Source organism: Corythoichthys intestinalis, chromosome 15, assembly GCF_030265065.1.
Source record: "Corythoichthys intestinalis isolate RoL2023-P3 chromosome 15, ASM3026506v1, whole genome shotgun sequence".
In the NCBI taxonomy this organism is placed as follows: Eukaryota; Metazoa; Chordata; class Actinopteri; order Syngnathiformes; family Syngnathidae; genus Corythoichthys; species Corythoichthys intestinalis.
This window is the reverse complement of record NC_080409.1, coordinates 24,126,960-24,153,031: the sequence shown is the minus strand read 5'-3', so window position 1 is coordinate 24,153,031 and position 26,072 is coordinate 24,126,960. Positions and strand designations below refer to the sequence as shown.

Below are 26,072 nucleotides of genomic sequence, written 5' to 3'. Positions count from 1 at the left end.
ATTGATCTTACTGTTAAATTATGTTTAAGTCACAACAAGGAGAACATAATTTCCAAGACAATTAATAGATATGTCTTGTTCTTATTGTATTACAAGTTTACATTCTTAGGTCATATTATCATGAAACACAGCTATAGACCAAGTAAGTATTGTAATATTCCAACTTATTCTATGACATCATCTCTGGATCCTGTTTGCATTTGTTATAGTTCCTAGACCGAGATAAAAGCTTGTCTAGTCTAATTAGTTCACGTCCCAGTGGCGTCGACAATCGGCTTCCAAATATTTGGTTTGTGGTGTTGGGGGAACAACCTGAAAGGGGCGATGAATTGCCAGGTGAAGGTTCATCTGGCTTCAGCTCTCCCTAGAAACAGACAGCGGATGAAAAAATAATAAAAATACAATAATATTTGAGTATGACGGAAAACACAGACAAGACTGAAAAAGCAGTTTCTGCTCTCTCACTCCTCTTCAAAAGAAACTGCTGTATTTTAAGCCAAAACAACTGTTGTGTTTGATAGAACAATATGTCTATATGCTGCCATAGCAGATTCATGGTGCATTAAGCCCCCGAACTATTTTTAATTTGTCCGTTTTACCCTAAAAAACCCCTGTTTACAGACGTCGCGCGACCGCTTTTGTTTCAACCTAGCCATAAAAAGAATGTAAGTAATCGTATTTATTATTCGAAATGTCTGTCATTTTCAGCTAAGAATCATTAACCGATGTCTAATATTTAGTTTAAAAAAAAAAAAAAAAAAACACTTTTGAAAAATTATTCACTCGCATATTTTTAAACTTTTAAACAAATTACGTCGTAATGAATAAATTAGCGTCTGTAAAAAAGTCACGAATATCTACTTCATAACTATCGCTTAATTGTATTTTTTTGTTACTGTTGCATTTTCTCCAATATTTTGATGATAATCGGTCCAAACAAAGAAAAATTGAAAAAAAAAACGTTTAAAAGGGTAAGTATATGAAAATCTCGACCACTCCTTTAAGTCTGCGATTTCTGCATCGCGACCCTTGTTATATTACCATGTTTCACCCATAAAATCTGCAAAAAATCCGGCTGTGGCCATTCACAACTGTGTCTTGACGCTCGGTGATACATGCTACATGGAGTTTTTGGATTGAAAAGAGGTAAGTATGCGATAATATCTCGTTAAAATCATGGCGTCTTTAATTATGCTCTCACCTCCAGGTAAGGTTTTGAACCGCAGGTCTTAATGTGCAAATCCAATTTTTTTCCGTGTTTTTCCGACTCAAGTGAGGCATTAACTTGACGGTCTGAACATGACAAGTCACATAGAAGTGGACCATTTCAAATCCGATTTGGGTCACTTTGGTATGTGGTTTAAATCTGATCTGGGCCACATTTTACCAGAATGTGGCAGCGGTGTGAACTGTCAAGTCTCCCAAATCTGAATTCATGCAGAAATTACGCCAGCAAAGAGCAAGAGAAACAGGGCGCTACGGTAGCGGTGCAGCTGTCCGTTAGCGCCTAGCTTGCCTTGAACACGGCTTTTGGGGAACGGTCGGGCTTGACAACAGTCATAAATAGATAGAATGGGTTCAGGATAAGCCTGAGAATGCTCGGTTTTCTCTCTGCTCCATATTACCAATATTTCAAGATTGCTTACACGGCCGAGAGTCGGGGCAAATTGTCCGTATGTGTGTGTGTCATGAACGGACAGTGCGTGCATGCTATCAATCCATATGAACTTTAAATATAAGATTAAACAGGGATTATTTATGTCTGTTATTTGTTTCCTCTTTTTGGAAATCAAAATATGATCACCTTTGAATGACGTTGAGCCAGCATGTGTGGTCATTTGTTTTGATGCCCCTGTGTATGCGGGTAATTTTCGTCAGAGCATCTCAGACTGCAAATTAGTGCGCATGCGTGATACTACAACGGGCTCAATGGACAAAGGCAGTCTGAACGGGCACTCCAAAAAAACATATGACAAAAAATCGGATTTGTGCATTAAGACCTGTGGTATGAAGCTAGCCTATATGATATTCATTAATGCTCATGACAGTGTCATGTCATAATTATGACAGTTTTATGACGCCGATGTCAAATAAAGTGTTACCAGTCAATATCATGTGGTTTAAATATCCCATAATACGGTGAGAACAGTGAGAACAGCCCCCCCCCCCCAAAAAAAAATATATGGGGGGAATGTAGAGCGAGTGAAGGGGCCCCTTCAGGGAACTCGGACACAAGGCTTTCACTGGCACTGTCGCAGTAAAGCTGCGTGTGCTAAATCTGTTGGCCCTCTGGGGGACCCTGCTGGCTGGGGGCCCTAGGCAATTGCCTGGTTTGCCTAATGGGACGTGACACCTCTGCCTAGGAGGATTGAATAATAATAATCATAATATTACTAATAATAAATTACATTAGTTTTACATAGAATTAAAAAAACGCTTTAAAACACTGAGAGGAAAAAGCAAAAAATAGAAATGTCTAGAAAAAAAATTAAAAAAAAAAAAAAAAAAGCTGACAAGTGAAGATTTATCTTTTAGCAGAGACAATTTATTTAAATAACAGACTTACCAACTGATCATAATTTTGCAGGAAACTCCAATTCCTGTCCCTGTGAATGAAAAGTTGTTATCATGTACTGTTTATTATCGATGGAAGTAATAGTAACTCCAAATTAGAAAGTAAATTTACCATTCCCTCACTGCTCTCCTTTCACTCCACACCATTTCTTTCCACGCTTGGTCTTGTTTGACTGGATCACTCGCGTCTGCGTCTCGCGTAGGCGTCGTGGTCGCGTTTCTTACCTTCGGCAGACTTTTGCCTGAAGATGGTAGCTTTGTTATTGGCCTGGGAGCTTTCGTTCGCTCTGGTAGCCTGTAGCCAGCAGATGACGCGCGTCTAAAATTGTCGAATTCCATTTCGCTCCAGAGTAAACACGATCGATTTATCTAGAGCCGCATGGAATTTTAATGTTACTGCAGCCCTACGCGGTCATTTCAGGTCAGATGACCAGCGGATCAAATCACTGCTCCTACTTCTGCGTGTTTTTGTTTCCATGGAAACTAAGAACGGACTCATTACTGGTTGTTACACTTCGTATATTTTGGCAGTGTATACACATGAATACACTATAATGACACTCTCCAAATCACCCTGCATGGTTAGATGACCTACTAACAATTTAAAATAAAATGGGTAACCACGGACATGCTTTTTCCTAAATCATCAAAATTACTAAATTGCTTATATGTAGTTTATTAATACAATAATGATTACTTAACTGCGTATTAAAAATGTACGTTAAATGTAAAACTGTTCACTTTTATTTTGAAGTCTGACATCAAAACCCGGATGTTTCCTAGCTGTCTTGGTACAAACAAGATACTTGACAGTACAGTATTACGCATGACGGAGGCTACCGCGTTCAGGTAAAAATTTAAAAAATATATTTTACGCAACGTCTTTGTACAAAATAATTTGTTCGACGTGTGTTTTATATCGTTCTTTATGAAGGATTGGCCCAATACTTGAGCGAAACTGTACACCTCAGGTGCAAATTGGAATATTTGACTAATTTTGTTATGTTTGAATAAATGTGATGAAACCTAATACAAGTGGTGGCTATTGATTAATTACACTTCACTGAATCGACAAACGTAAAACGTGATGTGGCATCAGTGCCATCATTCAGGCTTAGTCAGCATCTTAAATCATGCTAGCCCGCTAATGTCAACGGTCCAGCATCCCTCTGAGATCATGGCACACGTGTGTCGTTTGACAGGAGATAAACGATAAAAATTCGAGTACAATTAGTAAAAAAAGAGCGCATTTTAAAGGCTGTTTCACGCTTTAATTGGTGTAAGAGTACGCACTCATATTTATGTTAGAATATACAGTAATTGTCCTTTATTTAAGAAATGAAGTCTAAAGTGGGTGGAGCAACTTTAGACTTTTGATGATCAGAAAATGTGTCAAAATTGTTTGTCACTGAGAAGTGAGTCATGTTGAATTATGAAGAAATGTAAAAACTGTTTTAACATCGCACATTGTGGTAGAGGTTGGCGCAAATCTGTCGCACATTTAAAGGGAACCTTGCAAGGGCCTAGGTTTGGTCTCAACATTGGTAGGGACGATATAGCAGCATAAACTGAATGTACACTTTTTGATGGGGACGGGACATTAATGAAACCAAACAGATTATTGAACAGGGATCAGGGCCACATTTCTCACGAATATGAGATAAGAGATGATGATCAATGCAAGGCCTTAGGTTTGGTCTCAACATTGATAGAGACGATAAAACAGCATAACCTGCATGTACACTTTTTGCGCAACACTTCTAAGGCTAAGCAGATTCCTACTCGAGTTTTGCAGGTTAGCAAGTTCACACAGTATAATGTTATGCTAACTCTGATGCAGGTCGGACATTCGGTAGCTAAATTAGTGGCGTGTTTCCCACCTCCACAACATTGGCGTCTTTTTAAATTACTTGCAGTGGCTGGTGCTGGCCGAAAAAACAAAAAACTTTTAATAACCCTCGTCTTCGAAGGGGGCAGCATGTTGTCGTCATGTATTTCTATCGGGGCTGTGTGAGTGTGCATGTTTGTGTGTATGTCGAGGGTGGGTCAAATCATCAGCCAAACAAACATGCAATGGGGGGGGGGGGGAGCGGCACATTCAGCAAGTGAAAAGGGGTAAATGTAAGTTTGAACATAATGAAAATAATTCACTTAATAATGGTAGGGTCAATTCTGTCCTTACAACATTATGGTTAGACAATCTAAATACCTGTAGAACTGAACTCATTATATAATGCATATAAGGTTGCTCATAGGTTAGTGGGGTCAATTTGAGCATCCTGAAAACTTGGTAGTGTTATGTCCTTACTGTCCCTATGCAAATCTACACCCTTGGATCAATGCAAAATAAATATTGACTTACAATAACTTTCATGCGTATTGATTCAGGTGAAACACTGTTCAGTTCAAACCTTTGTTTTCAAAAACTACCAAAGAACCATTTAAAGTGCAAGTCCCTTTATTGAAAAAAAAAAAAAAACAGGGAACTTTCCAAGAATGGTTCCACTTTTGGGGGACACTGGAGCACCTCAAGACTCAAACTGAATTATTGTAACATAAAAGTGATAAAATATGAGATGTCCAAGGACCGATCTACATCTGAACCATACCAGACTAGCCCAATACTCGATTTTTCTTTCCCATACCAATTCATGTTCGTGTCAGTGTCCCCTTGAAGTGGACCCATTCTTTAATCGCGCCCCGTTATTTGTTTTTTTCTTAAATGAAGGGACTTGCACTCTGAAGCCACTGTGTTGCATTACCGTAATGCATGTAATGCAAATAATGATCCAAATGAGCGATGGCTAGTTTGACTTCATTGTTCCTTGTGGAGGCCGGCTTGACGGCAGTTGTTTTGCAGGTTAGCAAGTTGGTATGCCAACTCTGTTGCAGGTTCGACTTTCAGTAGCAAAATTAGTGGTGTGTTCACCACTTCCACAACATTGCCGTCTTTTTACATTACTTGCAGTGGCTGCTGCTGGCTGAGAAAAACTTTTAATATTGATCCTCTTTTAAGGGGGCAGAGGACGCGGCATGTTGCCAACATGAATCTGTCGGGGTTGTGTGAGTGTGCGCGTGTCTGTGTGCCGGGAGGCTGTGTGTGTGGGAGGTGTGGGGGGCAGACAAGTCATCAGCCAATCAAACATGCGTTTGAGGGGGAAAAATGAACCTCACATTCAGCAAATGAAAAATCTATGTTTGAACATAATGAAAATAATTCACTCAATAATGGTAGGGTGTATTCTATCTTTACAACATATGTGAAGATAATCAAAATTTTTATCATATAATTATTATTATATAACTGAATCCATTATGTATTGCAAATAAGGTTGCTTAAAAGTTGGTGGGGACAATTTGAACATCCTGAAAAGTTAATGGTGTTATGTCCCTACCGTCCCTATGCAAACCTACGCCCTTGGAACCAGGGACTTAAAGACTTGTGGGCTCTAATAAGCAGAAATGGGTAGAGTAGCCAAAAATTTTACTCAAGTAAGAGTAGCGTTACTTCAAAATAATATTACCAAGTAAGAGTAAAAGTAGTCATCCAAAAAATGTAGTTCAAGTAAAAAAGTATCCAGTGAAAAGAATACTCAAGTAATGAGTAACATTTTGAGTAACTGCTTTTTTTTTTTTTTTTTTTTTTTTTTTAAACAATGGCATTTTTTCTCTCTCAGCACGAACTTATCTGTATGAACTGTTGTTATAATGATACTGTACAAAAACCCATTACATAACCACATTAAGCCAAAGGAATAATAATAATGAAAAAAACCCATAAACAGTAATAAAGCATTATTCGTCCAAAGAGTATGAGTGCCCTGCCCTCTAGTGCAGAAAATAGTTCCTAGTTTGAGTAGTGAATACTGTAGTCCTTCATAGTTACTGTTGTGAAATTAAAAGGATCATATCTCAGTTTTTCCGTGGTCAATCGGTGCCAAATAAAGACTGGGAGAGTTTTAAATCCGTGATTTTGATTCATGGTGAGGGCAGCACTCAATGTAAAATACTTCATTTGTTTCGTTGCTTTAAAGACAACAGGCTTGCGTAATCATAGAACGGCAAGCGTGCGTCTGATTGGCGTAATGGAGTCATGTGATTATGTTGCGACGTCTCATTGGTGAAATGAGTAGCACTACTCTTGGCAATAGTAGTAATTTATTGAGTCTTTTATTACCTTTTCATTGCCTCAAAATACTTTTTGCATGTGTTTTCCTCTCTTACTTTTAAGCATTGTGTTATCTTGTAGTTTTAAAGCAGATTGCTGATCTGTTGACCACATTAATCACGTAGCATATTTAAACCACCCTTATTTGATACTACTACGTTTAAGTATTTTCTTAATGCATCTTTATTATGTTCTCTGTATTCATCTAAACAAAACAAGCATGGTTGTACTTTGGGTGTCAAATTTGCCAGTGTAGCACATTTTGGCAGAACACTTTTTCCCCCTGGTCTCATCTCATCCTGTCTTTCCGGTTCATTTTGCTTTTGCTGCTCGTTTTGTGAAATATCGACAGTGCTGTCATGCTCATTAATCATACTCTGGAAGCCCGGCAGCATAACCATGTGACGTCACCGCCCTGCGACGTCAACAACAATGGCGACCTACTAGTTTAACAAATTTTACAAATTGTATAAAAACGAAAACATCAATAGGGCTTTCTGTCAGGGAATGCGCGGGCAGGCAGGTTGTGTGAACCCAAAAGCAGAGAAACAAAAATGCAAGGCAGGAGGCAGTGAACTCAAAAAACGTTTTAATAATAACTAACAAAAATCACAAAGTACAAACAAAAGGACTATGGATCAACAAAACTTACTTAAACGGATGGACAGGTACGCGAGGGCTTGGACGGGTCTTGACTTTGGCAAAGACAGACATAGACAATAACGCAACAAGGACTGAAAAGAAACTGGGAGCTTAAATACACACGCAGACAAAGGGTAACGAGTCAAGGAACAGCTGGGTAACACAGGTGGATGCAGATTGCAGGATACACTGGGAGAACACACACAGGTGAAAGCAATGGGCAATCACAGGGACAAGTCACACTAGGAGAAACCAACACAAAACCTAACACTTTCAATATCAAATTATTTTAACTCATAATAACATTTATCTTTTAAGAACTACAAGTCTTTCTATCCGTGGATCCCCTTTAAGTCCTGCGTTTAAATCTTCCATTAGTTTTATCCGGGTATTCCAGCTTCCTTCCACCTTCCAAAACCTTAATACCAAACTCTCCTCCAGTGTAAATGTGTGCATGAGTGCTTGTTTGTCTTACTCACCTACCGACCATAGTCAAATACAGCATCAAGCAGGGATGCACAGGTGTAATGCTAAAAAAATATATCCTGATTTACTGTGACGAGTGAGAGGCACCCACCTGCTTTTCCTCTGAACTTTGTTTTTCTCAATGAAACTACTCTAAGGCTCAATGTACGCTTGTGTAATGTATCCAGAAAGAGATATGTACATGTATTAAGATGAACGCTTCTTTCTAAAGATTTATACCAGTGTGTTCTGGTCTCCTAATCCCATCTCTGGCCTCTGTTTGTTAACACTGTCACACTACACCGCCTCATTCTCGCCATTGTGGTTGACCAGTGACATAAATTGGCAGCAGGGTCACAGTGCACAGTACAGCGGGAAGTAAGAGTGACATTCCTGACATGGAACATTAGTGGTAAGAACACCTCAGGTCTGGAAAGAGAGCAGCCTGCAAATAGTGAAGGCAGTCAGGGGATTAGTGGGATTTAATCGGAAGGACGGGTTGTATAGTTGGCGTGTGCACACTACATAGTGTTTTAGAGAAAGACAGTTTGTAAGATCAGCTCTTGATGTAGTTTATTTTAACCAAGATACTCTTATGGAGTCGAGGGGGATTGAGGATACAGCGAAAAATGACAGTGAGTGTCACTCAGGAAGATGTCCGTGCTGTCTTTCAGATTTTTTTCTGTTCTGTGTGTGTTCCTAAAATGCCACCTTCTACATTATACATCATGTAATCTTTCTGACTTCCTACCTTCTTTGACTTTTCAGATGAGTAGTTTCTCATAAACTCACACTGAATCGACATATTTCCTAAAAGTGCTCACTTACAATTTATGTATTTCACTTGTATATCATATGTGGTCATATACATATACACATTTCCTATTCTTTCAAGGTAGCTTTGGTAACTAAGCGGCCATGCGTTGGTACTATTTTGTTCCAAATGTTAGTATTAAAGTTATTCTGTAAATTTGTGTGTAATGCTAAAAGCAACGCAATGGCCCAATCTTATTCTAAAATTACTAGATTACCTGAAACATGAAGCAAAGGAGCCATACTGCTTTGCCAATTGTGTTTTCTCTGCTTTCTTGAGATTAGACCTACTTAAGGTCTAAGAATAGGGCATCTAATATCTTTCCAGCCCCTGGCCCTGAGAGGGAGATGACAAAGGAGGATGTTTTAGCATCTGTGGAGGAAGATGCTACCCAGGGATGCCTCATTACATGCTCTCCCCATCAACGGCCAGTCATCCACCAGGTGGCCTCTGCACCAATGCCTGACGACTGTGGTGAGAGCATGTATAAATGCACACACATACTCGTGATGATTTCTCTTTAGAAAGTTTGAAATGAGTTCTTTGACAGAACAATAAAATATTGGTTTCCTATTGAGTAACACTGCTGAAAAAATATCTGAACTGATGAAACAAAAATTGACCTCCTCGAAATGTAGTAAGAAATCAAATAATTTGTTGCAGTGCAAATGAAGAAGATAAAATCACTTACAGTCACTTTGATATTTTTTTTCCTCAATTTTTTTATTGTAATGGAATCTTAAGATATTTTACTGTATGTAGAAACTAATTAGATTTTATCTTTACTGTGTAGAAAATTGGTAGGTTACAGTGGGGCAAATAAGTAGTCAACCACTAATTGTGCAAGTTCTCCCACTTGAAAATATTAGAGAGGCCTGTAATTGTCAACATGGGTAAACCTCAACCAAGAGAGACAGAATGTGGAAAAAACAGAAAATCAGATTGTTTGATTTTTAAAGAATTTATTTGCAAATCATGGTGGAAAATAAATATTTGGTCAATACCAAAAGTTCATCTCAATACTTTGTTATGTACCCTTTGTCAGCAATTACGGAGGCCAAACATTTTCTGTAATTGTTCACAAGCTTTTCACACACTATGCTGGTATTTTGGCCCATTCCTCCATGCACATCTCATCTAGAGCAGTGATGTTTTGGGGCTGTCGTTGGGCAACACGGACTTTCAACTCCCTCCACAGATTTTCTATGGTGTTGTAATCTGGAGACTGGCTAGTTCACACCAGGACCTTGAAATGCTTCTTACGAAGCCACTCCTTTGTTGCCCTGGCTGTGTGTTTAGGATCATTGTCATGCTGAAAGACCCAGCCACGTCTCATCTTCGATGCCCTTGCTGGTGGAAGGAGATTTTCACTCAAAATCTCTCGATACATGGCCCCATTCATTCTTTCCTTTACACAGATCAGTCGTCCCGGTCCCTTTGCAGAAAAACAGCCCCAAAGCATGATGTTTCCACCTCCATGCTTCACAATGGGTATGGTGTTCTTCGGATGTAATTCAGTATTCTTTCTCCTCCAAACACGGGAACCTGTGTTTCTATCAAAAAGTTCTATTTTGGTTTCATCTGACCATAACATATTCTCCCAGTCCTCTTCTGGATCATCCAAATACTCTCTAGCGAACTGCAGACGCACCTAGATGTGTACTTTCTTCAGCAGGGGGACACGTCTGGCAGTGCAGGATTTGAGTCCCTGGCGGCGCATTGTGTTACTGATAGTAGCCTTTGTTACTGTTGTCCCAGCTCTCTGTAGGTCATTCACTAGGTCCCCCGTGTGGTTCTGGGATTTTTGCTCACCGTTCTTGTTATCATTTTGACGCCACGGCGTGAGATCTTGCATGGAGCCCCAGATCGAGGGAGATTATCAGTGGTCTTGTATGTTTACCATTTTCTAATAACTGCTCCCACAGTTGATTTCTTTACACCAAGCGTTTTACCTATTGCAGTTTTAGTCTTCCCAGCCTGGTGCAGGTCAACAATTTTGTCTCTGGTGTCCTTTGATAGCTCTTTGGTCTTGGCCATAGTGGAGTTTGGAGTGTGACTGACTGAGGTTGTGGACAGGTGTCTTTTATATCGATACTAAGTTAAAACAGGTGCCATTAATACAGGTAACGAGTGGAGCCTCGTTAGACCTCGTTAGAATAAGTTAGACCTCTTTGACAGCCAGAAATCTTGCTTGTTTGTAGGTGACCAAATACTTATTTTCCACTCTAATTAATGAAAAATTAATTAATAAAAAATAAATTCTTTAAAAAATCAAACAATGTGCCCCACTGTATATCAGGAAGGGAAATCAGTGTGAGAACTGTGCCAAAAGTCATGCAACATTACATTTTAAGTAGTGTCTAGGACTGCTGAACTTGTACAGTAAGCAGACTTTCATTTATACTTTGGAAGTTGATAGCAGCGCAGGCGAACCTCTACTTTTGTGTTTAATTGTGATGCAGGAGGCCACAGCAAGGTCCATTCTCATTTTTAAGACACTTATTGTCTTCGGTGTAGGTTGTAACGCATTTTATAACAAAAAAACAACAACAACAACAAAAAATGGCCTTAGAAGATGAAAAAAAATCTTAAATTTGCCTGTGTTTGTGTTTTTCCACTCACCATGGGCAGAATTCTCCTTCTTTGACCCCAGCGAGCCACAGTGCAGGGAGGTTCTGGAAGAGCCCAGCACCACAATACCAGAACTGTTTGCTGTCCTGAGGCAATGGGTTCCCCAAGTTCAGAAGAACATTGATCTGATTGGCAATGAGGTGATAGATATTAAAGGCCTTTTCAACTGCATTAGCAAGACACATATATATATGCAAAGCATATTGTGCTGTGTACTTCTGTTTGCCTTATAGATTATATTGATCACTGTTGGAATATATTGTAAACAGTAATACCCATTAAAACAAGCAGAGGTGTAAATAGCTGGATTGAACTCTATGGGCAAGCACTCGTCTTCAGGGTTAGAGCAGCTGCTATATCCTCATGCTTGTTTATTCAATGTTTCCTTTGAGAAATTGTGCCTTGTTTCGATACAATCTTTGTTTTTACTCGTAAGATAGTTCAGCTCACTAGTGTAATAGTAGCAATAGGACAACTAGATGTTACTATTATGGCAAAACAAGAGATGTCTCAGTCATGTTTTTGCATATGGGGCCGAGTCACCTAATTTTGAGAATCAGCACATCAAAATGTCTTACAGTATTTTCCCAATTTGAACTAAGCTATCCCAACATTATAGCCATATGAATGGACCACAGTGAGTTGGGTCGATACAGCGAAAAAAATTTGTAAAATCTTTTTCAATTGACAATTGAAAATGACCGTAAAAACTGTAAAAATATATTATAAAACGTAAGTTAGATATTAATATTATTCTTTGCACTATCCTTCTGGATTATTTTGTTGCTTGTAGCCCTTAACTCATTCACTGTCAATTACAGTTATAGACATCAAATCCATTTCAACTGGGAAGGCCTGGCACCGAGCGATCATATGTTGCTGCTATTGACAGTGATTGACATCCAGGCCAATTTGAGTTAAGTATAGTCAAAATGGATTGGACGTCTATCGCCGTAAATGGCAGCAAATGAGTTAATACCTAAAAATAAGTACCATATTTTTCGCACTATGAGTCGCAGTTTTTTGATAGTTTGGCCGGGGGTGCGACTTATACTCTGGAGCGACTTATGTGTGCTATTATTAACACATTATTATAACATTTCACATGTTATTTTGGTCTTTTGGAGTGACACTGATGTTTTGGTAAACTTGTTAGCATGTTATTTATGCTATAGTTGTCTGAATAATTCTTAATAGCTATGTTATGTTAACAAACCGGCCACGTTCGCATTTTGTTGTTCATGCATCATGTAACATTATCATACTGTACACCTATCCAGCATGGATTCTATTTTTATTTTAAATTGCCTTTCAATATCTGTTCTATGTGTTGGATTTTATGAAGTAAATTTCCCCCAAAAATGCAACTTATACTCCGGTGCGACTTATATACATTTTTTTCCTCTTCGTTGGGCATTTTATGATTGGTGCGACTTAAACTCAGGTGCGACTTTTAGTCAAAAAAATATGGTACATTTTAAAAACCCGCTGAACACTGTTTTAGCCTTTCTGAACACCCAAGAGTCAACTACGCCTGTATTCCTCTGCAACTCTACTGAGCGTAGGCTTTCTGCCCGATTATCAATCGGTAAGAGTTTTGACTGTTCTTGTGTGCTTTAACAGTAGCGCGGGGATTTTAGAAGCAATCTAGCGCTGGCGTCATTGTTCTTGTTTTCTTCCTTTTTCTATATTAAACATTGTATTATTTGCAAAAGTGTGCCTGTTACTGACTCGCTGCGAACCCGGAAATTTCGTAAAACAACTATTGTGCAAACAAACAAAACTACAATGTTCCCTCATTTTTCGCAGATAATGGGGACCGCCCCCTGGGAAAATGGAAAATTAGCGAAGTAGAATTACTTTTTATTAGATAGAATTATTATATAGAATATATAGAATTACTTACTTACTAAATTACTTAAAAAAAAATTTTTTTTTTAATTGTGGTGTTCAATGTATTTATTCAGATTTAACAGAATTGGAAAGAGATACATATAAGACATGTTTTCCCCCAAAGTATAATAATTAAAAAAAAAAAAAAAAACTAACTAACAAACAAAACAAAAAAAACCCTTACATGTATATTTTAATAAATGTTTTTTAAACAATGCAAATGTTATAATTATGGTTTAATGATATATATGTATATACATACATACATACATATATATACATACATACATATATATATATACACACACACACACACACACATACATATATATACAAAAACAATAATTTGTACATGTACACATGCATATAGCTTGGCATTTTTAAATAAAATACTGTATTTATTTATTTATTATTTAATTGAAAAAAAATCTTTGATAGACTGAGAGCGCAGTTTGAAGTGTGATGTAGCGAAGGATCCCCGTAGTGTTTTTTGAATTTATTTTCCCCCCAGATCCTAAACAGGGGTTGTGGTGTAAATGATCGGGATGGTCTGACAGACATGAGTCTTCTTCACTATTGCTGCAAAGCTGGGGCTCCAGGCATTGGTTAGTATTGACTGCTGCGTCTCAAATATCATAGAAAATTAATTGTAGTACACAATACAGTATGTCGTGAAAACCACAGCTATTCAAAAGTATTTTTTGTGCTTGTGTTTGTAATTTCATTTTCTTTAGGTGATGCAGATACAGCTGCTGGTTTTGCCCGCCAGCTTATTGCCCTGGGAGCTGATCCTAACCTCCGCTCCCGATGGACTAACATGAGGGCATTGCATTACGCTGCCTACTTTGATGTACCCCAGCTTATTCGTGTGGTATTGCAGGCCTCTCAGCCAGGAGGTAAGCAGAGGAAGGGCTTGTTGTGGATTTCATTTTCAAAACAAGAATATTCCCTTGCAAACACGCTTTGATATGCCTATTTTTGTCAATAAGAATATTTGTAGAGCATTTATGTAGGAAATGTGTCTTCTACTTTGTAATACAAAAAAACCCCAACAATTTTACACTCTCCAACTAGACCCCATTTAAATATATTGACGAGCCATAAGACATTTAATTATTTTTCATGTCAATCTTTGAATTGGTGGTGACTTGGCAATTTTGGAAGTCATATATTACAATGTAATCAATAAGTAGAAAAGCCACAAAATTAAAGAATTAATTTTTAATTTGTTCCCATCGTGTCTGTTTTTCTAAGATATTGATGCAACGTGTAGTGACTTTGACTTTGGCACCGCTCTGCACATTGCTGCATCTAACCTGTGTATGTCAGCTGTCTCATGTCTCTTGGAGTTGGGGGCCAATCCTGCTTTCAAAGTAAGCTACAATTTTCCTTTTCCTCAGAATCTAATTTTGTAATTATTAGGACTGCAAGTAACACTTATCTTGAAAACCAATTACTGTAAGTTTTTTTTTTTTCCAAATTACCATGTCTTTATTAAAAATCAAGACGTTATTACAAATTGGTGGTCAAGAAACGTGCACAAATATGTTACTATGTGAACATCACAGAGCTCTTATTAAAAACACATTAAAAAGTGTAAATGCTGATGTCCAAAATGTTTAACCATATGCTAATGATCAATAAAGATGAACATACAAATGCTATACAATACTGCCATTTTTGCATAAGTATGTTATCCATTTACTGTATTTTCGCGACAATAAGGCACACCGTATCATTTTCAGAAAGATGTAAAATGAAAATAGGGGGATGAAATAAGTGCACAAAAAAGATAAATACAACATCACTTTTTATGTCACAGGCACAGTGCTCAAAGACTTCACCTTCGCCTAAATTGCGAACATTACGATATGACTGTAAACAAACTCATGAATCTGTCTCATTTAAGTTACCTATAATAAAAAAATAATTTATATAAGCCAGAATAATTGCAAAGAATTATCATTTCCAGTAATAATCTTGTTCGATTCTGATCACAAGTGTAGCATCTTTATTGGAGCAATTTGTATCTTCCTAGAACTCATAAACATGACTGTACAGTATTTCAATGAGTGGTATTTTCTGGTCTACTTGTTTGTAATTCAAATTACAGTCTATTAAACATGGAACAATTTTTTTTTAAACTGCTGTAAAACATAGAAAATGCTGATCCATGCTCTTCAGAACTGAAGTTGGCATCATAAAACTGTGACCAACCAACCAAAAGCCAAGTCTTCTATTTATGACCTAGTAAATCAAGCAAATTATATATTTTCATTCATCACGCTGCAGAGCTGAGAGTATTCATAAACTATTTTAGTTTGTCTGTCTAATCATTTAATTAGTTCTAAATTTTCATTTAATTAAATGGGAAATGGAGTTATACTTGCATGGCGCCTTTCCACCTTCAAGGCAGTCAAAGCACTTTGACACTATATCCTCATTGACTACTGATGATTCAGTAGCTCGCTCAAGGATACTTAGACGAGGTCCCAAGGGCAGGAAATCGAACCCACCATCTCTGGTTTGGGGAACGTCTACTCTGCCACTGACTCGCACCCCGCACAATTAGTACTGAAAGGGAAACATTACTTTCTTAAAAGTAGCATATAACATTTTGGAAGTCAGCGCTATTTGCATGATATCACAGGTGTTCACAGTAACACATTGCTTGGATTGTACTTTTTTGTTCTTTTTTTATGAGGCTTTACAACCTTTCCATTTCCACAGTAATTAGGGATGTCACGGTCACATATTTTTGCATTTAAATCCGAGTCACCTGATTTTGAGTATGTGCTGGTACCGAGTCCCGATCCGATACTTACTGATACCGATACTCACTTTTTTTTTTTTTTTTTTTTTTTTTTTTTTTTTTTGCAAATCAGTTGTTGGCACAAAATAAGTTTGCAAACAAATTATAATCAGATATTTTGTTTTACAAAAATATAAACGTTTGTCATCCATTGTGATGAATTGAATGATCTTGGTTGTGATTTTGTTGACTTTTTTTTTTCTTTTTTGCAGCTGTTAAACATTTTCTCTTTGTTCTGCAAAGTTTATGTCCTTACACGTCTGGTTTGTTTTGTTGTTTGTAGTTGTTAACTCACTGCTACTAAGTTATAGACAGGTTTCCGAAGGTACTTCCGCTTTACTTCCTTATGTGTGCAAGCAACTTCCGTTTTAGAATGTCTCCATTCAAAACAACAGTGGAGCTGGAGTAACATTACTCATCAAAATCCCTTAACTCATTCACTCCCAGCCATTTTCACCGGTGCGACCCCCTTCGCTCTCGGCCGTTTTACTGGATTTTGACTGATTTTGCAAGGCCCACAGAAAATTCTGTTCTATTTCTATATAGACATGGAACCCACCAAAAGAAAGATTAGGCACTCTTCTTTCAGCAGGAAAAAAAAAGAAGTTCATATCTTTTTCCATTCTTTAGAAATCAGCATTAGAAAATAGCTTAGTTTGAGCAATTTTCCAATTTCTGATGAAAAAACAGAGAAATTGAGCTTTTTGTGTACTCATACATTTCGAACATAACTTTGACTTTAACACAGCTATTTTTTGCTTTAGTTACATCCCAAACATCTGAATAATGTTTTCCTTTTACAAAATAACATAAACAACAAGACAAATAGCACTTTTGATAGCAAAGTAACAATTTATTTACACATAACTAACTGAGAGATGATGCTGCTGTGGCCGCGACAGCTGGGTAAACTTTTCCCTCATCGCTGCCTGTCTCATAAAGATGATTTTTAAAAAATCTCTACGGCATCGTCCGCTGCACTGGTGATCCCGGTCGTTCTGCTCGGTCGTCCAGCGCCTGGCATCCCGGGCGTCCTCTAGGTTGTTCTGCTTGGTCGTCCGCCGCCTGGCATCCTGGATGCCATTAGGTCGTCTTCCGCCGGTACCCCGGCCGTGCGGCCTGGCCGTTCGTTGCCGTTGAATCGGGTTGCGGGTCTTACCAAATGTGCTACTGCCCTCCAGTGGCCAGTTTTATTGCTTTAAAATGGATTTTCAGCTTTGTGCTTTGGAGCTAAATTGAATCAGAACCCATAGATGTCTCTTGTAAAAAAAAAAAAAAAAGAAAAATGTAAAAGACTTATAAATACATCTTTGGGACACTGAAACAATTAAAAATAGAATGTATTTGTACGTTTTTGGGAGCAAATGAGTTAAAAAGACAATTTGGAAATACCGCATCCATCTGCCATCATCACGACAGGGGAGGACAACATGTTCATGAAGGCAGATGTGGAACCAAGCTCGTTCCACCACAAAAATATTTTTCTGGCAATGTTACGGTTGTGTTTTGGAAGGTATCCCTGCATATTCATGTGTCCGGTACTCAAAAAATACTAAAGCTGAAATCTTGCGCATGAAATGACTTGTTGCCTTTGATATTGTTATCACGATGATGATTGTAATTATGATGATCTCTAATTTTATTTACTACAACTACTGTATCTGCTGCTAGTCTTTTGCTAATCAGTACGTGGAGATGACACAATTATGGTGTTAAACGTTGTTAGGCAAGATGAGTGATGTGCCTCACTTACTGTACGTTGATGGACATATCGAGACTACGGTGCGTGCATTCTCCCCGTAGGCTGCCAAGAGGCTGGGGCTGGAGACGGTAGCTCGTCTTGCGGCGGACCGTCAGGTCGATCCTGAGATCTAACTACGAGCTTTTTAACTGCAGCAACTTACAAATACGCTAATAAAGCTAGAATTACGGAGGAAAGCGGGATAAAGCCCGTCTGGATGCCACCGAGGGTCTGCGTAATGTCGGGTCAAAGTTTGGCGAAGCTCTCAAGCCACTCCGGAGCTCTGCTGACTGATATCACATTCTCGTATGCTATTTTTTCTAATAATTCTAAAAATTGTGATTTCTTAACCTGTTTTGCACATGCACCAATAATTTTAAATAAAACAAGAAATGGAATTATGTTGTCCAAATGTTTTATTGTGATCAATGTCTGCAATAAAAAAGAACAACATAGTATTTTTGTTTATTGGTACATACCTTGAAGTATTTCCTTGTAACAACAAAATCCGTGTCAGCACTTCTGCATTCGGCCAATATAATATAATTTGTAATTTCACCTCATTTTGGTCACTCAAGTGGCCAGCCTATCAATCTGTACCTCACGTCAACACAGGCTGACAGGTTTTTTAAATTTTGTCCACAAATGATCAACGAAGTGATAAGAACAATCATACAATCTCATCTATGTCGTGCTGAATCCATTTCCGTGAGTTCCTCTGGCTGGATTTCGCAGTTTCAACTTCGTCAACACACTGCTAACTTCAACCGCAACTTATGAGGTTTTTCCTAAACCGGAAGTTCGAGGCAGACATTGTCCAAGATGGTGCCGCCCATATTTCACTCAGGAAACTTGTCTATTTACATTAAATCCATTTCAACTGGGAAGGCTGGCATTGGTAGATCATGTTTCACTGCCATTGACAGTGATAGGCATCCAATCTCTTTTGAATGGGCAGCCGGCTACAATCGTTCGATGGCTGTTGAATTGGATTGGACGTCTATTACTGTCAATGACAGGCAATGAGTTAATATTTAAAAATAAAAATAACACCCAATCTTTTATACCCGACTCCGATCCTCTGAAAATTTTGTGATCGGGCTCGATTTCCGATCATTCAATTGCTGCCAACCCCCCTGTCAAAATGGATTCTATTGCAGTCAAAGCGTTAATACTTGAAAATAAAAGTAAATAAATACAATTTAAAAAGACAATATTTTTTTTACCTAATTCCGATCCTCTGAAAATGACGTGAACTGATCGAGACATCCATTTGTCATAATAGACAGACATTGTTGGTCTTATTTTTATACCTATTTTTTCAGTACCTTTTTCAGTATTGTTGGACCCTGCAGAATTATTGTTTACGTGACTTATTTTGTTGAATAGTTTGTTTTTTCACACAGTTGAAACTTTAGTTGTTGTGTTGTAAACTATTGCAACAAATTTGCATTTTTTTTCTTCATTAACCAAGATTGTGCCCTGTATGGTTGCCTCAGTTACACGCCTACCTGCACTACTTCTATATTTATAGTTCATTGCTAAATAGCTCTCTGTACTTAAGTGTTGCATCCTAAGTGTACTGTTGTAATAGTGGCTTGTCTTTTGTTTGTACTGTAGCAATACTTAAGTAGTTTCTAAATGCTCAAGACAAATTTACGGTAATCTGTGTTTATAACATAGTTGGATTTGGAATACTTATTTGAGGTAGAATAAAATTTAAGGTTGCCAACAATTGATCCCTTTTGGAATTCATTTTTATAATCTGTAACCATTATTCTGAACAATTTACCAGAGTCTCCACTGGGTGTCACTAAAGCACTTTGCACTACAATAATGCAATCGCCTCTTTTCAATTCTACTGTTAGTTTAATTTAATTTGGTATGCAAACGTTATAAACCATGTGAGACAGTTTGATATGAGGAAATACTTTTGAAAATCTTTCTATAGAGAGAGGTGGTTAGTATATCAGGCAGTTGAGGTTTTTAGGCCTTTATTATAGCAAATGAAATTATAATTTGGGGAAGAGAACAGAAACACTTGAGAGCACAATCGGCGCGCAAGAATGAGTGTGACCCAATTGCCTCTATTTCTGCTGTCACTCTGCACTTCTTTTGTCATTAACTTGCTGAATCTCACCTTATAAATTATTTTAGCCACTTCTCCAAGCCTCTGTGTTCCTTCATGCCGTCATAATCTTTTTTGTAATGCGTTTACATAAGTAGGATTTTATTCCCAGTCTGAAAGCAACATAGTCGCTACACTAATGCAAATATTTTGACACTTTTTATAGTGTATTTATTTTTTTCTTAGTTACTGAATATATGGCATTCCATGCATAATTGTATAAGTAGTTCTCTATCTTACCTTTCTTATATTTTTCCTCCCGAATATCAAAATCGACGTTGGCTTCTGTTTCTGCTGAAGAAAACCACCCTCAAAGCAGTTTGCTGCTACCACCATGGTCTCATTGTTGATAGAGTATGGTGTTCTTTTGGTCATAGGTAGTACTGTTTGAACAGAAACTTTAAAAAAAAATTATGATCAACAACTCTAATCATCAAAAACCTTCGTTTTATTTGATTTTTTTAAATTTTCCAACATGTGGTTTTGGTGTTGGGTCTTTTTGTACAATGTCGTTATTGTTGGATGTTTGGATTTGTTATTACAATGTATATCAGAAATCAGTTCAGCTCCTTTTGTGTCCATGTTGACCTTTTGACCTTCCTCCTTGACAATTTTTTTTCTCGTCCCTTCATCAAATAGGGCTATTGTAACCTTTGCCCAGTCATGTGGAAATATGTAATTGTAAGACAGTAATGTTCATTGATCATTTAATTTAGGCATGAGGTCCAGATCTTTGTAATGCCAAGGCTACATTCAATATTTTTTTCCTCTAACATGTCTTTCTCTCTTGACTGTCTTCCATGTTATACTATACAGTCCCTGACAAAAGTCTTGTCGCTTATCCATTTTGTAGAAACAATTGCTAATAACCTGACTTTTAATTATTCAGTTGGTTTCAGAAATGGCTCATATGAAAGCTAAGACCCTCCCAAATGATGTTGAATGTACAAAAATATTTTTGTTTCACTGAAAAAAGATTTATCATTCAATGAAGACATAAAGGTCAAATTTTGGCAAGACAAAAGTTTTGTTGCCTATAGAAAGTAGTGTGAAAATTAACAAAAAATGTACTTCAAATACAAAAATATGTTACATAACATAAGCGAATTAAGTAGTGGTGCTGTGAGATCCAAATTTAATATTTTGTATGACTTCCATGGGCTTGCAGGACTGCATCCATGCGGTTCGGCAAGGATTCATACAATTTATTGATTAAGTCATCAGGAAAATCAAAAAAAGCAGTCTTGCGTGCCTCCCAGAGTTCATCAACATTCTTGGGTTCCGTCTTCCATGCGTCCTCTTTCATCCTACCCAAGACATGCTCAATGATGTTCATGTCTGGTGACTGGGCTGGCCAGTCCTGGAGGATTTTGATCTTCTTTGCCTTGAGGAACTTTGAGGTAGAGATTGAAGTATGCGATGGAGCACCATCCTGCTGCAGAATTTGTCCCTTTTTATGGTTAGGAATGTAAGAGGCAGCTAAGATTAGTTGATATTTCAGACTATTTATGTTGCCTTCCACCCTGCAGATCTCTCGCACACCTCCATACTGGATGTAATCCCAGACCATGATTTTGCCACCACCAAACTTCATTGTTTTCTGAGTGAATCTTGGTTCCATGCGGGCTCCAGTAGGTCTCCTGCAATATTTGTGGTGACTGTGGTGTAATTCAATGGAAGATTCATCTGAAAAATCCACCTTTTGCCACTTTTTCAGCATCCATCCTTCTGACAGGCTGTGGGCCTTGGCAAATGCCACACGGTTTTTTAATTGTCTGCACCCTGAGAGATACAAAATATTAAATTTGGATCTCACAGAACCACCACTTAATTCGCTTATGTTACGTAACATTTTTTTTGTATTTGAAGTACATTTTTTGTTCAATTTTCACACTACTACAGAACCACTAAAAGAAATGAATAAAAAACATTGTGGTGGTCAGTAAATGTTACTTTTGTAGAGCAAGTGCAGGGAAATAAATATAGAATCACTCTATTCTGAAGAAATATGTATGGAATCATTCAATTTTGAGTAGAAAATACAGACACACCCAGTCAATTTCCTTTCCTTAATTGGGCCCTTGCCTCAGATTAGATTCGCTCGTTAGTCAGCAGTTAAAAAACGTGCAGTTATCACACCTTGGAGGGCTGCTGGACCAAGTGGATTCACAAGAATCATGGCTCCAACAAGATAGATGTCTCTTGAGACCAAGGAAAGGATTATCAAACTTCTTGAAGAAGGTAACGCTACACGTATGGTTGCTAAAGATGTGGGCTCTTCACAGTCACCTGTATCAAATATCTGGACCAAGTACAAACAGCATGGCAAGGTTGTTAAAGTTAAGCATACTGGAAGACCGAGGAAGACATCCAAACGTCATGACAAACAACTAAAGGCCACATGTCTTAAAAACAGAAGCTGTACAACAAGACAAATGAAGACGAAATAGGAGGGAGCTGGAGTCAAGGTATGTGACAGAACTGTGCAAAATCGCCCCAAGGAAATGGGATTTTAATACAGGAAAACTAAAAGGAAACCATCATTCACACTTAAAACAGAAAAGAACAAAATTGCAATGGGCTAAGGAGAGGTAATCATGGACTGCGAATGACTGGATAAAGGTTATTTTCAATGATGATTCAAGAATCTGCATTGGACAAGGTGATGATGCTGAAAATTTTGTTTGGTGCCGTTCCAGTGAGATTTACTAAGATGACTGCCTGAAGAAAACATCAACATTTCCTCAGTCTTTGATGATATGGGGCTGCATATCAGGCAAAGGCACTGGGGGATGGCTGTGGTTAAATTGTCAATAAATGCACAAGTTTACATTGAAATTATAGAGACACTTCTTATCCCTTCAATTGAAAATATGTTTGGGGATAATGAAATCATTTTCCAAGATGACAATGCATCATGCCACAGAGCTAAAACTGTTAAAGCATTCCTTGGAGAACGACTCATCCAGTCAATGTCATGGCCTGCAAATAGCCCAGATCTCAACCCTATTGAAAACCTGTGGTGGGGAAAAAAAAAATGGTCCACAGCAAGGCTCCGACCTGCAAGGATGATCTGGCAACTGCAATTAAAGAGAGTTGGCACCAAATTGATAAAGAATACTGTTTGTCACTCATCAAGTCCATGCCTCAGAGACTGCAAGCTGTCATAAAAGCCAGAGGTGGTGCAACTAAATACTAGAAATGTGTTTTGATTGGTATTTCTTTGTTTGTTTCTCATGATCCCATATATTTTTCCTTTGAAAATCAGTCAGGAAGCTGCAGCTAGTACAGAATGCTGCAGCCAGAGTCCTCACAAATACAAGGAAGCTGGACCACATTACACCGGTTTTGAAATCGCTACACTGGCTTCCAGTGAGGCAAAGGATAGACTATAAAATACTACTGCTCGTCTACAAAACACTTAATGGCCTTGGACCAAAATACATGCTTGATTTGTTAGATTCCTATGAGACATCTAGACCCCTAAGGTCGTCTGGAACCGGTCTTCTGCATGTTCCAAGAACAAGAACCAAGCAGGGTGAGGCAGCATTTAGTTATTATGCTCCTCACCTCTGGAACAAGTTACCCGAACTTCTGAAGTATGCTCAAACTGTTAGCTCTTTTAAATCAGGGCTAAAAACGCTTTTGTTTAGCACTGCATATCCATAACTGTCTATATATTTCAATCTACTTGCTTTCTATTCCTCTTGTGCTTATCTCCATTGCTGATTTCAATTATTATTGTGAGTAGTAGATTTTTAATTTATTCTAATTTATTTATTTTTATTCTATTTGTTATTAAATGCGATTTTATGTATAATTTTATTTCCGATTATGATTGTCTTGGTTTTTACGTTGTATTGATTCAAATGTGATTTTTATGATCTTCATGTGATGTAAAGCACTTTGAATTGCCTTGTGTTGAATTGTGCTATATAAATAAATTTGCCTTGCCTTGCCTTGCCTTGAATTAAGTGATTCTATATTTATTTCCCTTCACTTGCTCTATAAAGGTAACATTTACTGACCACCACCATGTTTTTTATTCATTTCTTTTAGTGTTTCTGAATGCTAAAGAGTTGCACTTTTGAACTAATTCATAATTTTTTCAAGGTCTTTATCTGAGCTTATTCTACATAATAAAATGTCAGAGTGAGTGCTCGTACGAGACTGGTGATTCCATACTTTTTGCTAGGAGTTGTATAACAATTGTAAAAATAATGATATTGATAACTATAATAATACAAGGAATACAGACTACAAGTTTCTTGTTACCTTGTTTCATAATGTTTTTCAGCTCAAGAAAAACAAAACCAAAAGAAAGTGAAATATCCTAAAATATTTCATGTATTGCCACAAAAATGACCAATTACCAATAAAAACCAACTAATGGTGAAGAACGCTGCAGGCCGTTTGTTACTATAAACTAAAATTCGAAAAAGCCCTAGCTAAGGTTGTTAACCTTGATGATCAAAAAAGCTTTTAAAACATTTTATTGACCTACCTGCGGAGAAAAAAAAAAATCATTCCAATTACGCTACATTTTGTTACCTTTCTGATTTGTATATATCAGCTCCAAGGTGCTCTTCTGTCCTGTTTTCTCATTAAGTATTTCTGTATTTGTTTATACTGTATAACCGAAGCTTAGTTATTTACTTTTCTATGCAATAGGCGGAATTAGTTTTAACGCACTTTATTTGCTATCAAAAACAGACAAAATAAAAAGGTAAATACCAGCAAGAGAGTGCAGTTTGTTTTTACAGCGACGGTACTTGAGCTGACAAAAGTCTAGTAAAATCAACAGCAGATCACCAAAAATGTGATAATGCACTGGAGGGAGTTATAGAAAACTGGGGTAGTAACTTTTCTGCAACACACTGTCTAAAATCTTGGCTAATAATAATGCAGCATGAAGGATCTGTATTCCAAGAATAAGGTTGTGACTTGTCTGGTGTAGTTTGGGAAGTTTTGTGATTTCATTGTCATGATTAGGGTTTAGAGTCAGATGAAAAAGAATTGTCTACTGATTAAAAGAAATTATGTCTTACAGCATTGTGCTGAATAGTCATGACATTTACAAGGGTTAAGTCTCTACGATCATTTCTAGTTCTGTGACATGATCTAAAGTGAATTATAACAATGAGCATCATTTTTATCAATGTACAAAATTATGTCTTATGTTTATGGGCTTATTCTACAGGACGATAAAGGGCAGTACCCAGCGGATGTTGTTCCCGAGCCCCTTGACATGCCCTTAGAGATGTCAGATGCTGCTGCCCTGGCCAAAGAGCTGCAGACTTTACTAAGGGAGGCTTTGCCACAGCCTAGCTCCGTGCATTTAACAGCGCAAGTCCAGACCCCTCCTGCTCTTTCTGACAAAGCCAGGTTGAAACTTGCCTCAATAGGAATCCAGCTTGGTGACCGTGTGATGATTGCTGGACAAAAGGTGTGTGGCATTTATATACAGTACTACCTTTTCCTAAAACGCAAATCTTCTTGATTAAAGACAGTGGCGGGCTGTGCATTTTGGACGTGGGCCTTAACTACGCACAAACACACGCTCATCATCTAAGCCTTTAAATAAATATACGGTATAATGTATATACTAGTATATAGATCTCCTCTCCTGAAAAACTCATTTAATGTGTTTTAATTTATTTTTCAAAAGCCGTACGATTGGACGTCTAACGTAAGCACTAAAAGAGTTCATAAAAAAAACAACAACACACATTTAATGTGTTTTTTTTTATTCATGTAGTATCAGAAATGGTAAAGAGTATCAAGTATTTTTTTGAGTATCAATATCAAGTTGAAAATTTTAGTATCGTGACAACAGTTCACTGCAAATTTATAACATCTCAGATTATTTTTCTTAAATCCGGTCAAATAATTATTTCTTCTTGTTTTATCTTGTTTTGAGTGTTAAAGACTACCGTAGTTAACAGGTTCATGCATCAGATAATTCCATTTAATTTTAAGTAAATATTACTATGTGTTCTTATCAAGCCCATACATCTAAAAGTTGGTAATTTTTCACCTAAATCAAGAAAAAAATGCTTTCAAATAATGTTTTGAACCATATCTATTCTTGAATTCAGAACATTTCTAAAAAAAAAAAAAAAAAAAAAAAGTTTTTTAAAAGATTAAATTTATTAATGTATTGTTTAAACTAAGTCTGTTATGCTTATTTTCGGCTAGCTATCT

General features: G+C 37.5%; 2 protein-coding genes across 6 annotated transcripts in view; one reads left to right on the top strand and one right to left on the bottom strand.

Annotated features, from left to right (window-relative positions):
* Positions 1–161: 161 nt before the first annotated feature.
* c15h2orf50 (chromosome 15 C2orf50 homolog) lies at positions 162–3,027 on the bottom strand. The gene is made up of 3 exons (XM_057860300.1): positions 2,687–3,027; positions 2,567–2,606; positions 162–364 (listed from the first exon to the last, which is right to left on the bottom strand). Exons 1-3 carry the CDS (start codon positions 2,911–2,913, stop codon positions 170–172), a joined length of 462 nt encoding a protein of 153 aa, XP_057716283.1. The 5' UTR covers positions 2,914–3,027; the 3' UTR covers positions 162–169.
* Positions 3,028–3,356: 329 nt separating this feature from the next.
* The window catches only part of LOC130930894 (CAP-Gly domain-containing linker protein 4-like), a 66,860-nt gene continuing 44,144 nt past the window's right edge, over positions 3,357–26,072 (top strand). The window contains exons 1-7 of one of the 5 annotated variants that reach the window (XM_057859173.1): positions 3,357–3,423; positions 8,948–9,137; positions 11,295–11,434; positions 13,699–13,792; positions 13,922–14,083; positions 14,442–14,560; positions 25,069–25,314. In XM_057859173.1, the coding sequence (XP_057715156.1) occupies positions 9,011–9,137; positions 11,295–11,434; positions 13,699–13,792; positions 13,922–14,083; positions 14,442–14,560; positions 25,069–25,314 (888 nt within the window). In that variant the 5' untranslated portion in view covers positions 3,357–3,423; positions 8,948–9,010. Of the gene's footprint in view, positions 3,424–6,217; positions 8,485–8,942; positions 9,138–11,294; positions 11,435–13,698; positions 13,793–13,921; positions 14,084–14,441; positions 14,561–25,068; positions 25,315–26,072 lie in introns of those variants that run through there. The other 4 variants (XM_057859175.1, XM_057859171.1, XM_057859172.1 and 1 more) reach the window with 4 other exon arrangements.

What these genes read in the sequence shown, in the direction of transcription:
- c15h2orf50 (XM_057860300.1), bottom strand. Translation starts at nt 2,913, where the DNA reads ATGGAATTCGACAATTTTAGACGCGCGTCATCTGCTGGCTACAGGCTA. An exon ending in AGGAGAGCAGTGAGGGAATG is followed by an intron (nt 2,607 to 2,686) that starts GTAAATTTACTT and finishes TTTCATTCACAG; the next exon opens with GGACAGGAATTGGAGTTTCC. An exon ending in TGCAAAATTATGATCAGTTG is followed by an intron (nt 365 to 2,566) that starts GTAAGTCTGTTA and finishes GTCTGTTTCTAG; the next exon opens with GGAGAGCTGAAGCCAGATGA.